This window comes from Cetorhinus maximus, unplaced genomic scaffold, assembly GCF_964194155.1.
Source record: "Cetorhinus maximus unplaced genomic scaffold, sCetMax3.hap1.1 HAP1_SCAFFOLD_372, whole genome shotgun sequence".
NCBI lineage: Eukaryota > Metazoa > Chordata > Chondrichthyes > Lamniformes > Cetorhinidae > Cetorhinus > Cetorhinus maximus.
The window spans coordinates 316,034-332,323 of NW_027596318.1; the positions used below are offsets into that span (position 1 = coordinate 316,034).

General features: G+C 51.5%; 1 protein-coding gene across 1 annotated transcript in view; it reads left to right on the top strand.

Annotated features, from left to right (window-relative positions):
* The window catches only part of LOC144673488 (Y+L amino acid transporter 2-like), a 58,715-nt gene extending 49,704 nt beyond the window's left edge, over positions 1 to 9,011 (top strand). Inside the window, exon 10 of the mRNA XM_078535304.1 lies at positions 8,535 to 9,011. Coding sequence (XP_078391430.1) covers positions 8,535 to 8,632 — 98 coding nt within the window. The 3' untranslated portion in view covers positions 8,633 to 9,011. The remainder of the gene's footprint in view (positions 1 to 8,534) is intronic.
* The last annotated feature ends 7,279 nt before the right edge of the window (positions 9,012 to 16,290 follow it).

Here is a 16,290-nt window from a genome sequence, read left to right on the forward strand (position 1 = left end):
AGTGATTTTTACAGGTTTATGCTGTTATAAAGTGATTTTTACAGGTTTATGTTGTTATATAGTGATTTTTACAGGTTTATGCTGTTCTATAGTGATTTTTACAGCTCTGTGCAGTTATATAGTGATTTTTACAGCATTGTGCTGTTATATAGTGATTTTTACAGGTTTATGTTGTTATATAGTGATTTTTACAGGTTTATGCTGTTATATAGTGATTTTTACAGGTTTATGCTGTTATATAGTGATTTTTACAGCTCTGTGCAGTTATATAGTGATTTTTACAGGTTTATGCTGTTATATAGTGATTTTTACAGGTTTATGCTGTTATATAGTGATTTTTACAGCTCTGTGCAGTTATATAGTGATTTTTACAGGTTTATGCTGTTATATAGTGATTTTTACAGATTTATGCTGTTATATAGTGATTTTTACAGCTCTGTGCAGTTATATAGTGATTTTTACAGCACTGTGCTGTTATATAGTGATTTTTACAGGTTTATGTTGTTATATAGTGATTTTTACAGGTTTATGCTGTTATATAGTGATTTTTACAGGTTTATGCAGTTACATAGTGATTTTTACAGGTTTATGCTGTTACATAGTGATTTTTACAGGTTTATGCTGTTATATAGTGATATTTACGGTTCTGTGCTGTTATATAGTGATTTTTACAGCTCCGTGCTGTTGTGTAGAGCTTTTAGACCTCGTACAATGTCAATGAAAACCACTGATGACTAACTGGATAAGACCATAAGACATAGGAGCAGAAATTAGGCCATTCGGCCCATCGAGTCTGCTCCACCATTCAATCATGGCTGATAAGTTTCTCAACCCCATTCTCCCGCCTTCTCCCCGTAACCTTTGATCCCCCTTACCAATCAAGAACCTATCTATCTCGCTCTTAAATACACTCAATGACCTGGCCTCCACAGTCTTCTGTGGCAATGAATTCCATAGATTCACCACTCTCTGGCTAAAGAAGTTTCTCCTCATCTCTGTTCTAAAAGGTCTTCCCTTTACTCTGAGGCTGTGCCCTCGGGTCCTAGTCTGTCCTACTAATGGAAACATCTTCCCCACATCCCACTCCATCCCAGGCCTTTCGGTATTCTGTAAGTTTCAATCAGATCCCCCCCCTCATCCTTCTAAACTCCATCAAGTACAGACCCAGAGTCATCAAACGTTCCTCATGTGTTAAGCCTTTCATTCCTGGGATCGTTTTCGTGAACCTAATAAATTGGACCAGGTTGAGAGTCATTATGTGAGATGACTAAAAACTCGATCAACGAGGTAGATTTTCAGGACCGACTTAGAACCGCTGAATCTTGCAGCACAGGCTGAGGCCATTCGGCCTGTCATGCCCATTCTAGCTGTTGGAAAGAGCTGCCCAATTTTGTCCTACGTTCCCAGCATAACGGTCCCAATTCGAGTCCTCAAGCACATGTTCAACCTCCTTTTCAATTATATTTATTGTTCCGATCTTAGCAGAAACTGATGACTTTTAAAGTGCAACTTGAGCTTCAAAGTTACTGAGACGAATGAGAAACAGAACGCCATTAAATTAACATTATTTTCATTCCATGGGCAACTTTATACTTTAAATTACTGAACCTAACGTGCCCCTTTCTACTTTTAAGGCTGACCAAAAAGCCCAATTTTCTTCTGTTGCTCAGTCCCTTAAGCAGACATCTGGTTCTCCCTGAACTGATCCAAAGTGATTCTCAGCTCCCAAGCATTTTACTTCTGTCCCGTTCCTTTCCCGAACCTATCTTCCACAGAGCGGGTTTCCCTGGGGATTCTGCCTCTAACTCCAGCTAGGCAAATCCTCCAGCCTTGTTTGAACCCCCTCACGGGCTTGATTATCAAACTGAGCGCGAGCTCCCGGCCCCATCCCACATGGTGTATGACAGAATCAACGTTTTCCTCCGTTTAATGCATGGACCTGAGTAACTCTAGCTTTTCCTTGCTCGCCACCTCTCAGTTGGCTACACCTGAGACCAAAACCTGCGGTGGCTTTCTCTCTGTGATATTTCTGGGTTTATAGGGAAGCCTGTAGCCTGATCTCAAAATGGCCTCCTCTATCCCCTTCTCCGTGGCAACGGGAAGCACACTAGGCTCGCTTCACCCAGCAGTAATGTTTTTCCCCTAACTTAGTCTACTGCATTCGTTGCTCCCAATGCGGTCTCCTCTACATTGGAGAGACCAAACGTAAACTGGGCGACCGCTTTGCAGAACACCTGCAGTCTGTCCGCAAGAAAGACCCAAACCTCCCTGTCGCTTGCCATTTCAACACTCCACCCTGCTCTCTTGCCCACATGTCTGTCCTTGGCTTGCTGCATTGTTCCAGTGAAGCCCAACGCAAACTGGAGGAACAGCACCTCATCTTCTGACTAGGCACTTTACAGCCTTCCGGGCTGAATATTGAGTTCAACAAATTTAGATCTTGAACTCCCTCCCCCATCCCCACCCCCTTTCCGTTTCTTCCCCCTCCCTTTTGTTTTTTCCAATAATTTATATAGATTTTTCTTTTCCCACCTATTTCCATTATTTTTAAATCTATAGCTCTAATGCCCTGTTAGTCTTTCCACCCCACCCCCACTAGAGCTGTACCTTGAGTGTCCTGCCATCCATTCTTAATTAGCACTTTTCTTAGATAATATCACCACCTTCAACACCTCTTTGTTCCTTTGTCTGTGACATCTTTTGATTATCTGCTCCTAGCACTGCTTGCTTGTCCCTACTACCACCGCCACCCCCCCATCTTCTCTCCCCCCACCCCACCCCCCACCTTAAACCAGCTTATATTTCACCCCTCTCCTAACTTTACTCAGTTCGGCCGAAGGGTCATGAGGACTCGAAACGTCAACTCTTTTCTTCTCCGCTGATGCTGCCAGACCTGCTGAGTTTTTCCAGGTAATTCTGTTTTTGTTTTGGATTTCCAGCATCCGCAGTAGTTTTTTGTTTTTATAGTAATGCTAATCAGCTATCTCTGATCGCAATGGCCCTTTCATCTTAGAAACAAAGGAAGGGACAGTTTCCATCACAACTATTGACAACTTGGTATCAATAGCCCCTTCCTGAGTCTTAGGAGACTTAGCGTCTTCGCATTGTGGACTTAGAAACAGCTGTCATTGTCCCCAAGTGTAAATATCTGGCACCTTCCTTCCATAACACAATTGGAGCCCCTTTGGTCATTGACAACTAAACTATCCAGGTTTTACGATCAGGCAAACGACAGCGTAGGTCACATGATCCCTTTCGTTTACCCGAAATTTAAAAGATACAGTCCCAAACCATACGCTCATATCAATCTAAAGATAGTGTCTTAAAACGTAGGAACGAAGAATATAGGAGCAGGAGTAGGCCATTCGGCCCCTCGAGTCTGCTTCGCCCATTCAATAAGATTTTTTTTTTTTTGTTTCTCCATGGTGGGGGGAGGTGGGTGGGCTTCCCTGGCTGGGCCCAGCATTTATTGCCCATCCCTAGCTGCTCTTGAGGTGGCGGTGATGAGCTGCATTCTTGAACCGCTGCAGTCCATGTGGTGTAACTCTTTCGAGTTATCAACAGATCGCATGTAACTCTTTCGAGTACATTCACAGTTCTTGGTTTCCGGGAGTGGGACATGAACCCACAACCTTCTGACTCAAAAGGCGAGGGTGCTATGAACTGAGCCACAGCTGACACCTCAGTCCATGTGGTGTAGGTGCACCCACAGCGCTGTTAGGGAGGGAGCCTTTGCGGTGGCTGCCCCAAGCTTTAGTGCGTCCCTCAGCACGTAGTCCCGGACCTTGGAATGTATAAAATTATCTCTCGCCACCTTGTCAGGTAACGTAGTCTAAATCGTAACAAAGCTCTCTTTTCCCACATTCCCCTCTTGCTTTTTGCCTATTATTCTAAGCCCAGCTGCCCCCTCTAGTCACCAAACTAAATGCCAGTGAAAAACAGGGCAAGTCGGGGAAAACAGTACATGGTTTTGTACGGCCTAGATTAAATCTCCTCTTAATCTCCTCTGTTCTGAGCAGAACAATCCGGGCTTCTCCAGTCTTTCCGCGCTGGATTCCCTCATCCCTGCTCATCCTCATCCATGCCCTCTTGGAGGCCTTGACGTGCCCCCTAAAGCGTGGGGCCCAGCGCTGGAGACACAGAGATAAAAACAAAAAAAAAACTGCGGATGCTGGAAATCCAAAACAAAAACAGAAACACCTGGAAAAACCCAGCAGGTCTGGCAGCATCGGCGGAGAGGAACACAGTTGACGTTTCGAGTCCTCATGACCCTTCAACAGAACTAAGTAGAAATAGGAAAGGGGTGAAATATAAGTTGGTTTAAGGGGGAGGGGAGGGGAAGAAGAGGGGGGGTGGGGGTTGTTGGGACGAGCAAGCAGTGATAGGAGCAGATAACCAAAAGATGTCACAGACAAAAGAACAAAGAGGTGTTGAAGGTGGTGATATTATCTAAAAGAATGTGCTAATCAAGATTGGAGAGCAGGACGAGCAAGGTAGCTCTAGTGGGGGTGGGGTGAAATAAACCATGGGTGGAATACATTTAAAAATAATGGAAATAGGTGGGAAAAGAAAAATCTATATAAATTATTGGAAAAAACAAAAGGGAGGGGAATATTGAGTTCAACAACTTTAGATCTTGAACTCCCTCCTCCATCCCCACCCCCTTTCCGTTTCTTCCCCCTCCCTTTTGTTTTTTCCAATAATTTATATAGATTTTTCTTTTCCCACCTATTTCCATTATTTTTAAATCTATACCTTTTATGCCCTTTTAGTCTTATTTCACCCCACCCCCACTAGAGCTATCTGTACCTTGCGTGTCCTGCTATCCATTCTTAATTAGCACATTCTTTTAGATAATATCACCACCTTCAACACCTCTTTGGTCTTTTGTCTGTGACATCTTTTGATTATCTGCTCCTATCACTGCTTGCTTGTCCCTACAACCACCGCCCCCCTCCTTAAACCAGCTTATATTTCACCCCTTTCCTATTTCTACTTAGTTCTGCTGAAGGGTCATGAGGACTCGAAATGTCAACTTTGCTCTTCTCCGCCGATGCTGCCAGACCTGCTGAGTTTTTCCAGGTAATTCTGTTTTTGTTTTGGATTTCCAGCATCCGCAGTTTTTTGTTTTTTATCTCTGCGTTTAATTGGCTGCCACTTCTCTTCAAGAAATGCCTAGCTTGAAGAAGTACTGCTCTTCTCTCCGACAGGATTTCCGTATCTCTCTCTTGCCTTGTTACATCTTTTGATTAGCTGCTCCTATCACTGCTTGCTTGTCCCTACAACCACACCCCCCTTCCCACTTCTCTCCCCCCACCTCCCCCCACCTTAAACCAGCTTATATTTCACCCCTCTCCTATTTTTACTTAGTTCTGTTGAAGGGTCATGAGGACTCGAAACGTCAACTCTTTTCTTCTCCGCCGATGCTGCCAGACCTGCTGAGTTTTTCCAGGTCTTTCTGTTTTTGCGCTAGAGACACAGCCTGATCAGAGGTTTGCAAAGCTCCAGCATTATCTTCCTCGCTGTTGTGTGCAGCACTCTCCTCACCAAGTCAATTCGCCCACAGGCTTTTTCTCTATGCGTACGGTCACTCCAAAATGATCTAAGGGAGGAGAGAGAGAGGGAGGTCATTACAGACATCGGGCCCAGGCTGGCCCCCTCCCCTACCACAGGCAGCTGAAGGCACGGCCGCCAATGACGGAGCGATGGGAATCGGGAAGAACGCTCAAGAGGCCGGAATTGGAGGAGCGCAGAGATCTCGGAGGGTTGTAGGGGGCTGGAGGAGGTTACAGAGATGGGGAGGGGTGTAGGGGGCTGGAGGAGGTTACAGAGATGGGGAGGGGTGTAGGGAGCTGGAGGAGGTTACAGAGATAGGGAGGGGTGTAGGGGCTGGAGGAGGTTACAGAGATAGGGAGGGGTGTAGGGGGCTGGAGGAGGTTACAGAGATGGAGGGTTGTAGGGGGTTGTAGGAGGTTAGAGATAGGGAGGGTTGTAGGGGCTGGAGAAGGTTACAGAGATAGGGAGGGTTGTATGGGGCAGGATGAGGTTACAGAGATAGAGAGGGTTGTAGGGGCTGGAGGAGGTTACAGAGATAGGGAGGGTTGTAGGGGTTGGATGAGGTTACAGAGTAGGGAGGGGTGTAGGGGCTGGAGGAGGTTACAGAGATAGGGAGGGTTGTAGGGGCTGGAGGAGGTTACAGAGATAGGGAGGGGTGTAGGGGCTGGAGGAGGTTACAGAGATAGAGAGGGATGTAGAGGGCTGGAGGAGGTTACAGAGATAGGGAGGGATGTAGCAGCTGGAGGACGTTACAGAGATAGGGAGGGGTGTAGCAGCTGGAGGAGGTTACAGAGAGGGAGGGTTGTAGGGGCTGGAGGAGGTTACAGAGATAGGGAGGGGTGTAGAGGCTGGAGGAGGCTTCAGAGATAGGGAGGATTGTAGGGGCTGGAGGAGGTTACAGAGATAGGGAGGGGTATAGGGACTGGAGGAGGTTACAGAGATAGGGAGCGGTGTAGGGGCTGGAGGAGGTTACAGAGATAGGGAGTGTTGTAGGGGCTTGATGAGGTTATAGAGATAGGGAGGGGTGTAGGGGGCTGGAGGAGGTTACAGAGATAGGGAGTGTTGTAGGGGCTTGATGAGGTTACAGAGATAGGGAGGGGTGTAGGGGGCTGGAGGAGGTTACAGAGATAGGGAGGGATTTGGAAACATGGATAAGAATTTTGAAATCGAGGCCTTGCTTGACTGGGAGCCAACGTAGTTCACTGAGCACAGGGGAATGGGAGCTGGTGTGGGTTAGGACATGGAGCAGCAGAATTTCGGATGAACTGTAGTTTATTAAAGGTGGATTAGGGGAGAGCAGGCAGGAATGCGTCGGAATCATTGAGTCAAGAAGGGAAAGTAACAGATGATAGTGATAGCAAGGGGCTCGTGGATCGTGCACACAGTCTTGAGGGACTAGTTTGTATGGAAACTCTCAAACCAACCCAAACAGGGATCTAGGTTCAATCGCTTAGGCTAGGTTGACTTTGTGAGTCGCACTTGGTGTTCTGAGGGTCATCTGTCCAAACCCCAGCGCTGGGATCCCACAATCGAGACTGATACGCCCAGAGACAGCACTTGGGGGAGTGCTGCAGTGTCTGAAGTGCAATCCATAGGGTAAGGATGCGAAATGGGCGTTGACCCCAGTGTCGGATATAACGTTTCACAATCAACCAGCATCAACCCAAAGCTGCGATCGACGCCTCATTATGTGGGATCTTGCTGTGCAAAGTTTCCTCTACCACCCCCCCCCACCCCCTCCACCGCCCACCATTTGCCAGTATGACCATGAGGACTGCAATTCAGAAAGGAACTCGTTGCCATGTAAATGCAAGTTCCTTTTATTGAATGAGGTGTTACTGGGGAGGCAGGAGTTGGGGAGTGGGTGGTTTGGGTCCATTGGGATTGTGGACAGTGGGAGTGAACGGGAAGGGGTTTGGGTCCATTGGGATTGTGGACAGTGGGAGTGAACGGGAAGGGGTTTGGGTCCATTGGGATTGTGCACAGTGGGAGTGAACGGAAAAGGTTTGGGTCCATTGGGATTGTGGACAGTGGGAGTGAACGGGAAGGGGTTTGTGTCCATTGGGATTGTGGACAGTGGGAGTGAAGGGGAAGGGGTTTGGGTCCATTGGGATTGTGGACAGTGGGAGTGAATGGAAAAGGATTGGGTCCATTGGGATTGTGGACAGTGGGAGTGAACGGGAAGGGGTCTGGGTCCATTGGGATTGTGGACAGTGAGAATGAACGGGAAGGGGTTTGGGTCCATTGGGATTATGGACAGTGGGAGTGAACGGGAATGGGATTGGGTCCGATGGGATTGTGGACAGTGGGAGTGAAAGGGAAGGGGTTTGTGTTCATTGGGATTGTGGACAGTGGGAGTGAACGGGAAGGGGATTGGGTCCATTGGGATTGTGGACAGTGGGAGTGAAAGGGAAGGGGTTTGTGTTCATTGGGATTGTGGACAGTGGGAGTGAACGGGAAGGGGTTTGTGTCCATTGGGATTGTGGACAGTGGGAGTGAACGGGAAGGGGTTTGGGTCCATTGGGATTGTGGACAGTGAGAGTGAACGGGAAGGGGTTTGTGTCCATAGGGATTGTGGAAAGTGGGAGTGAACGGGAAGGGGTTTGAGTCCATAGGGATTGTGGACAGTGGGAGTGAACGGGAAGGGGATTGGGTCCATTGGGATTGTGGACAGTGGGAGTGAACGGGAAGGGGTTTGGGTCCATTGGGATTGTGGACAGTGGGAGTGAACGGGAAGGGGTTTGGGTCCATTGGGATTGTGGACAGTGGGAGTGAACGGGAAGGGGTTTGGGTCCATAGGGATTGTGGACAGTGGGAGTGAACGGGAAGGGGATTGTGTCCATAGGGATTGTGGACAGTGGGAGTGAACGGGAAGGCGTTTGGGTCCATTGGGATCTCCTGGCGTCCTGTGTTGTTGAATGTGCGAGTGCAATGAGCAGGTCATTTTAACACCCGTTGCCTTTCTCTATCTCCCGCAGCCTCCTGTACGAGGTACACTCAGTTGATCTGCTACTGCGTCCTGACTGAGATGGACATCAAGGAGGAAGAGAAGTCGCAGGAGGGGAAATCGCACTGAGTTGAATACCAGGCCGGATCCTGGGCCATCGATTCCTCCCCCTCCCCCCCCCACTTTGCCCGGTTGTTATTGACAACGACTGGAGCGGAGACGTGACTGAGGCCTGCAGGATAGGCTTTCATCCCTGGCCCACCCAATGGGACACAGGCGGACTAAATAATCACCAAAGACAGATTTGAAGGCATTAAAATTGATGTTTTAGGAGCCGCGTGCACTGTACGTAGTGAAACTTTTTTACACTGTTGTCCCATCGAATGTGCGGGCGGATACACTGGACGGGCTGTGCCCTCTGACCCCCTTCCACCATGTTCACTGGGCTTGCAGATGTAGCCAATGGAAGAACTGGACCCTGGGCACGTCGCACTTTGATACCCAATCGTATTTCTTGACGTTGAGAGGTCTGCTGAGGAAACGGAAGGACGTGATTGGCTGCCCCCTTTGAGGCTCAGCGAGGTTTCTTTGGCGTCTGTGTTGAACCCGGAGCGTTCAGAGAGCCCCAGGAGGAGGCCGTTCAGCCCCATCCCACCTGCTTCAGCTTCACACTTCTCCGTGAGAAGTGCAACATGGCCTCTGCCTCAACCATTCCCCAAAGCCCAGCCGGCCAATAGCACTCAGAGGAAGGCAATTTCCCCCCAATTCTCTCCTCACTCTCCTGGGAAGAAATGGGGGGAACTACCTCCTCTGGTCTCCTCACCCCCTCTCCCCACCCCTCTACCTCCCCTCCTCTCCCCACCCTCTCTCCCTCACCCCTCTACTTCCCCTCCTCTCCCCACCCTCTCTCCCTCACCCCTCTACTTCCCCTCCTCTCCCCACCCTCTCTCCCTCACCCCTCTACCTCCCCTCCTCTCCCCACCCCCTCTATCTCCCCTCCTCTCCCCACCCCCTCTCCCCACCCCTCTATCTCCCCTCCTCTCCCAACCCCCTCTCCCCACACCTCTACCTCCCTTCCTCTCTCCACCCCTCTACCTCTGCTCCTCTCCCCACCCCCTCTCCCTCACCCCTCTACCTCCCCTCCTCTCCCCACCCCCTCTCCCTCACCCCTCTACCTCCCCTCCTCTCCCCACCCCCTCTCCCTCACCCCTCTACCTCCCCTCCTCTCCCCACCCTCTCTCCCTCACCCCTCTACCTCCCCTCCTCTCCCCACCCTCTCTCCCTCACCCCTCTACCCCCCTTCCTCTCCCCACCCCCTCTATCTCCCCTCCTCTCCCCATCCCCTCTCCCCACCCCTCTATCTCCACTCCTCTCCCCACCCCCTCTCCTCACACCTCTACCTCCCCTCCTCTCTCCACCCCTCTACCTCTGCTCCTCTCCCCACCCCCTCTCCCTCACCCCTCTACCTCCCCTCCTCTCCCCACCCCCTCTCCCTCACCCCTCTACCTCTCCTCCTCTCCCCACCCCTCTACCTCCCCTCCTCTCCCCACCCCCTCTCCCTCATCCCTCTATGTCCCCTCCTCTCCCCACCCTCTCTCCCCCACCCATCTACCTCCCCTCCTCTCCCCACCCCCGCCCCTTTCCCTCCCCTCCCCTCCTTTCCCTCCCCTCCGCTGCTCTCTCTCCCCTCCCATCCCATTCTCTCCCCCGCCCGTCGTCATCCCATGCCCCTCCTCTCCCTGTGCCCTCCATGCCTCCCCTTTCCCTCCTCTACATTTCCTTTTCTCCTCTCCCTCCCCTCCTCCTCCCTGGCTGCTTCACTCCACCTCCCACCACTCCCACCCCCCCAAGACCCCAACAACCCCCTTCGTCCATTACTCTCTGTTTAACCTCTTTCCTCCCTTCCTCGCTCCTCTCCTCCTCCTGTCCTTTCCCCCCTCACCCCTCCCAATTCCCTTCCCCGCCCCCCCGCCCCCGTGTCTCCTCCATCTTCCCCCTCCCCTCAGCCCATTACCTTCCTTCCCTTCCCGCCCCTGTTCTGCTCCCTCCCCTCCCTTCCTCCAGCCTTCTCTCCTCCTCTCTCACCCTTTTCCTTCCCCAACCCGCCGGTCTTGTTAAAAGGCTCATGGACAGTCTCGTGCCTCCTCCTTCTCCGCCCTCCTTTCCGGAGGGCGGGATCCCTGGTGACGATCGAGGGTGGGGTAGCGCCGTCAATCGCGAAGTCCAAGATCAGAAAGCGGACGGGCGAGGTCCCACGTTTGGGGCTGCAAGGGTTTCCCTCCCAGCTCACGATGGCGTTAAGCACCCCCTCACCCACCCCACATCAACCCCCCCCACCTCCCCCACCATCAGCGACGAGCGATCCCTGAGCCAGAATATCCGCAGCCTCCTCATTTATTGGTCTCTCAGTCATATGGCCAGGCCTCTTACATCGTGGGATGCTGAGTTTGCAAGCCTGAACTTGCTCAACAGACATCGAGGAGCGTGTCCGTCGCCAGGCAAGACTCTCCTCGCCGAAACAAAATTGAACTCTGACTGACCTCACCCTGTGTTTGCTTAACCACATCGAAGCTTTGTAAGCTAATGGAGGGTGCCTTAGCAGCAGAATACTGTACCACACAGAGTGTTATCTGTACCAAACAGTGTATCAGTTGACTGACAGTGTACAATGGCAGAAGACATCCACTGATCTAATATTAAATCATTTGAAATGCGGGTTTAACAATGAGGGAAAATGTGAGGAGTCTCTCTTTCTCTTTCTCTCTCTCTCTCTCTTTCTCTCTCTCTCACATCAGTTATAAGAGGTGTCTTTCGCCTCATTGGGAACTTATGTAGAACGAACTACAGGTTGTGCCTTGCTAATTGTCTTCGCAGAATCGCACAGTGCAGAAGAGGCCCTTCGGCCCATCGAGTCTGCACCGACACGTGAGAAACACCTGACCTGACCTACCTACCTAATCCCATTGACCAGCACTTGGCCCAGAGCCTTGAATGTTATGAGGTGCCAAGTGCTCATCCAGGTACTTTTTTAAAGGATGTGAGGCCTCCACCAACCTCCCAGACAGTGCATTCCAGACCCTCACCACCCTCTGGGTAAAAAGGTTTTCCTCACAGCCCCCCCCACTAAACCTCCTGCCCCTCACCTTGAGCTTATGCCTCCTCGTGACTGACCCTTCAACTAAGGGGAACAGCTGCTCCCTATCCACCTGGTCCATGCCCCTCATAATCTTGTACACCTCGATCAGGTCGCCCCCTCAGTCTTCTCTGCTCCAACGAAAACAACCCAAGTCTATCCAACCTCTCTTCTTAACTTAAATGTTTCATCCCAGTGCGACATCCTGGTGAATCTCCTCTGCACTCCCTCCAGTGCAATCACATCCTTCCTATAATGTGGCGACCAGAACTGCACACAGTACTCCAGCTGTGGCCTCACCAAGGTTCTGTACAAGTCCATCATAGCCTCCCTACTTTTGTAATCTATGCCTCGATCGATAAAGGCAAGTGTCCTATATGCCTTTTTCACCACCCTACTAACATACCCCTCCGCCTTCAGAAGATCTATGGACACACACACCAAGGTCCCCTTGTCCCTCAGAACTTCCTAGTGTCTTGCAGAGGATTTGTATTAGCACAGATATTCAACAGAGAAACAGGCCATTCAGCCCAACCCTGCTGATGTTTATGCTCCACTCCAGCCTCCTCCCATCCTTCCTCGTCTAAATCTACCATCGTCACCCACTAGCTCCTTCTCCCTCTTTGTGTTTTATCCAGCTTCCCCCTCTAATACATCGGTTCCCCCTCCCTGTGGTAGCGAGTTCCACATTCTCCCCACTCTCTGAGTCAGAGAAGTTCCTCTCGAATTCCCTGTCGGATTTCTTGGTGACTATCTCCTTTGGATGGCCTCTAGTTATGCTCTACCCCACAAGGGGAAGCATTCTCTCTGTATCCGCGCGAATTTAAAAAACTTTAATCACTTTAACACCTCGATTCGGATGTCACTCCACCACTAACCCCCTTCCCCACAAACCACCTCAGCATTTTTTCAAGAGAGTAGCGACCTAGCCTATACACCCTTTCCCGATACGTCTACCCCAGGCATTGCATCATAGGTAGTTTGCGGTACAGACGGAGGCCACTCGGCCCATCGTGTCTGCCCCGGCTGGAAAATAAGCCCCCTCCCCACAGCCTAATCCCACTGGAGAGAACGGAGGGAGGCTACAAAGTGACATTGGTAGGTGAAGTGAGTGGGCAAAGATCCGGCAGGTGGAGTATAATGTGGGCAAGTGTGAAATCGTTCATTTTGGCAGGAAGATTAAGAAGGAGGCAAATTATCTAAATGGTGAGAGGTTGCAGAGCTCTGAGACGCAGAGGGATCTGGGTGTCCTAGTGCATGAATCAGGAAAAGCTCGTACGCAGGTACAGCAGGTAGTTGGGAAAGCTAAGAGAATGTTATCATTCATTGTGAGGGGAGTTGAATACAAAAGGAGGGAGGTTATGCTTCAGTTATACAGGGCACTGGGGAGGCCACATCTGGAGTACTGTGTACAGTATTGGTCTCCTTATTGAAGGAAGAATGTCAATGTGTGGGAAGCAGTTCAGAGAAGGTTTACCGGACTAATACCTGGAATGGGTGGGTTGTCTTATGAGGAAAGGTCGGACAGGCTAGGCTTGTATCCGCTGGAGTTTAGAAGAGTGAGAGGCGACTTGATTGAAACATATAAGATCCTGAGGGGAGTTGACAGGGTGGATGTGGAGAGGATGTTTCCTCTTGTCGGAGAATCTAGAACGAGGGGAGGTCACTGTTTAAAAATAGGGGGTCGCCCATTTAAGACAGAGATGAGGAGAAATTTATTCTCTCCGAGGGTGGTGAGTCTTTGGAACTCTCTTCCTCAAAAGGCGGTGGGAGCAGAGACTTTGAATATTTTTAAGGACGAGGGAGAGAGATTCTTGATTAACAAGGGGGTGGGGTGAGAGGTTATTGGGGGTGGGCAGGAAGGTGGGGTTGAGATTACATTCAGATCAGCCACGATCTTATTGAATGGGGGAGCAGGATGGAGGGGCCGAATGGCCTACTCCTGCCCCTTGTTCGTTTGTTGCTCCGTAACCCTGCAGGTTATGGTACGTGAGGTCCATATCCAGGTTTCTTTTCTAGTAGCCTCTTGGTAAATCTCTGCACCCTCGACACCCCTTTTATAACATAGCGAGCAGGACGAGCACTCTAAGTGTGGTCTAAGCAAGCTACGATACAGCTTCAGCATATTTCAATTCTATTCCTACGGGAATAAAGCTTGGTGTTCCTATTTTCTGGTGGTCTCACTAACCTGTGACACACTTTTTTCGTGATTGGTGTATTTGTAGACGGAGATCTCTGCCTTCCTCTACCCCACCGACACTTGCACGATCCAAGTAATAAGTGACCTCCCTATTCCTTGTACCAAAATGTACATCCTCACAGTTATCAGTGAGCAACTGCGTTTGCCAATCCTCTAACAGACGTCATAGCTCTGAGTCTCTGCAGACTTGAGCTCCATAATTCAGGGCCGATAATCCAGTGTCAGTGCTGAGGGAGCGCCGCACTGTCGGAGGGTCAGTGCTGAGGGAGAGCCGCACTGTCGGAGGGTCAGTGCTGAGGGAGAGCTGCGCTGTCGGAGGGTCAATGCTGAGGGAGCGCTGCACTGTCGGAGGGTCAGTGCTGAGGGAGTGCCGCACTGTCGGAGGGTCAGTACTGAGGGAGAGCCGCACTGTCGGAGGGTCAGTGCTGAGGGAGCACCGCACTGTCGGAAGGTCAGTGCTAGGGAGAGCCGCACTGCCGGAGGGTCAGTGCTGAGGGAGAGCCGTGCTGTCGGAGGGTCAGTGCTGAGGGAGAGCCGCACTGTCGGAGGGTCAGTGCTGAGGGAGAGCTGCGCTGTCGGAGGGTCAATGCTGAGGGAGCGCTGCACTGTCGGAGGGTCAGTGCTGAGGAAGTGCCGCACTGTCGGAGGGTCAGTACTGAGGGAGAGCCGCACTGTCGGTGGGTCAGTGCTGAGGGAGAGCCGCACTGTCGGAGGGTCAGTGCTGAGGGAGCACCGTACTGTCGGAAAGTCAGTGCTAGGGAGAGCCGCACTGCCGGAGGGTCAGTGCTGAGGGAGAGCCGTGCTGTCGGAGGGTCAGTGCTGAGGGAGAGCCGCACTGTGGGAGGGTCAGTACTGAGGGAGAACCGCACTGTTGGAAGATCAGTGCTAAGGGAGAGCCGCACTGTCGGAGTGTCAGTAATGAGGGAGCAGCGCACTGTCGGAGGGTCAGTGCTGAGGGAGAGCCGCACTGTCGGAGGGTCAGTGCTGAGGGAGCGCCGCACTGTCGGAGGGTCAGCACTGAGGGAGCAGCGCACTGTCGGAGGGTCAGCGCTGAGGGAGAGCCGCACTGTCAGAGTGTCAGTAATGAGGGAGCTGCGCACTGTCGGAGGGTCAGTGCTGAGGGAGAGCCACACTGTCGGAGGGTCAGCGCTGTGGGAGAGCCGCACTGTCGGAGGGTCAGCGCTGAGGGAGAGCCGCACTGTCGGAAGGTCAGCGCTGAGGGAGAGCCGCACTGTTGGAGGTGCCATCTTTCAGATGGCACGTTAAGAGTCCCCGGTTGTCCTCTCAGGTAGGATGTAAAAGATCGAATGACCACTGTCGGAAGAAGTGAAGGATGGGGGGCAGCTCTCCCTGGCGCGTGGGGTCCATCATTTCCCCCTCAGAACACCCTCACCAAGAGATTATCTGGTCATTATCAGACTGCTGAATGTTACAGTGCATTTCAGCCCAGGTTTTCCTTCATTAGCTGTGAGGTAGAGTAAAAGCGCTTGGAGGTTATACAGGGACTGTGGAGGACAATGGGTAGGCCGCAGCCAGGGGGAGCGGGTTCTGTCCTGGCCTATCGGGAGGATGTGATTGCACTGGAGAGGGTCCAGAAGATGCTGCCTGAGCTGGAGAGGTTCAGCCATGAACCATGGCTCAGGTTGTTTTATTTGGATCGGAGGAGGCAGACGGGAGACTGAATTGAGGTGAATAATATTGAAGGGTGGCCCAAATCGAGTAAGTTTGGATTGTCAACTCACTTGGCAGAGGGACCGGAAGACAGGCGGACTATATTTACAGGATGAACAGAGGAACATAAGGCTTAGGGGCAGCAGTAGGCTTCTACCCCCACCCCCACCACCGCTACCACTTAGAGGGCCCAGGGCAGCAGATACACGGCAGCCCCGCCACTTAGGCCGATTTTTGGTCAACAAGGGTTCAAAGGAAGGGGCCAGATGGGAAAGTGGACCTGGGGCCACAATCAGGTCGGGTAGAGAGATGTTTGAAGTATCGGGGAGTTGAGGGCGATGAGGAGCTGGTGTGAAAGTGGGGGGGAGTTGAGGCCTAGGGAACGTCCGCCATGATCTTATCGAATGGCGGGGCAGGCTCGAGGGGCCAAATGGCCCGCTCTTGATCCGATTTCCTGTGTTCTTCTTACCTGGGAGTTCCCCTCCAAGTCCCCTCGCCACCCTGACTTGGAAATACGTTGGCCGTTCCTTCACTGTCGCCGGGTCAAAACCCTGGGACTCCCTCCCTAGGGTGTACCTGCACCACACGGGGCTGCAGCGGTTGAAGGAGGCAGCTCACCCACCACCTCCTCAAGGGGGCAATTAGAGATGGGCAATCCTAGCCGAGCCGCATGAACGGATATTATAAAAAAACAAGGCCATTCGGCCCCTCGAGCCCTCCTCCCGCCAGTCAATAAGATGATGGCTGACCCGATTGTGGGCCCTCAAGTCCACTTTCCTGCCA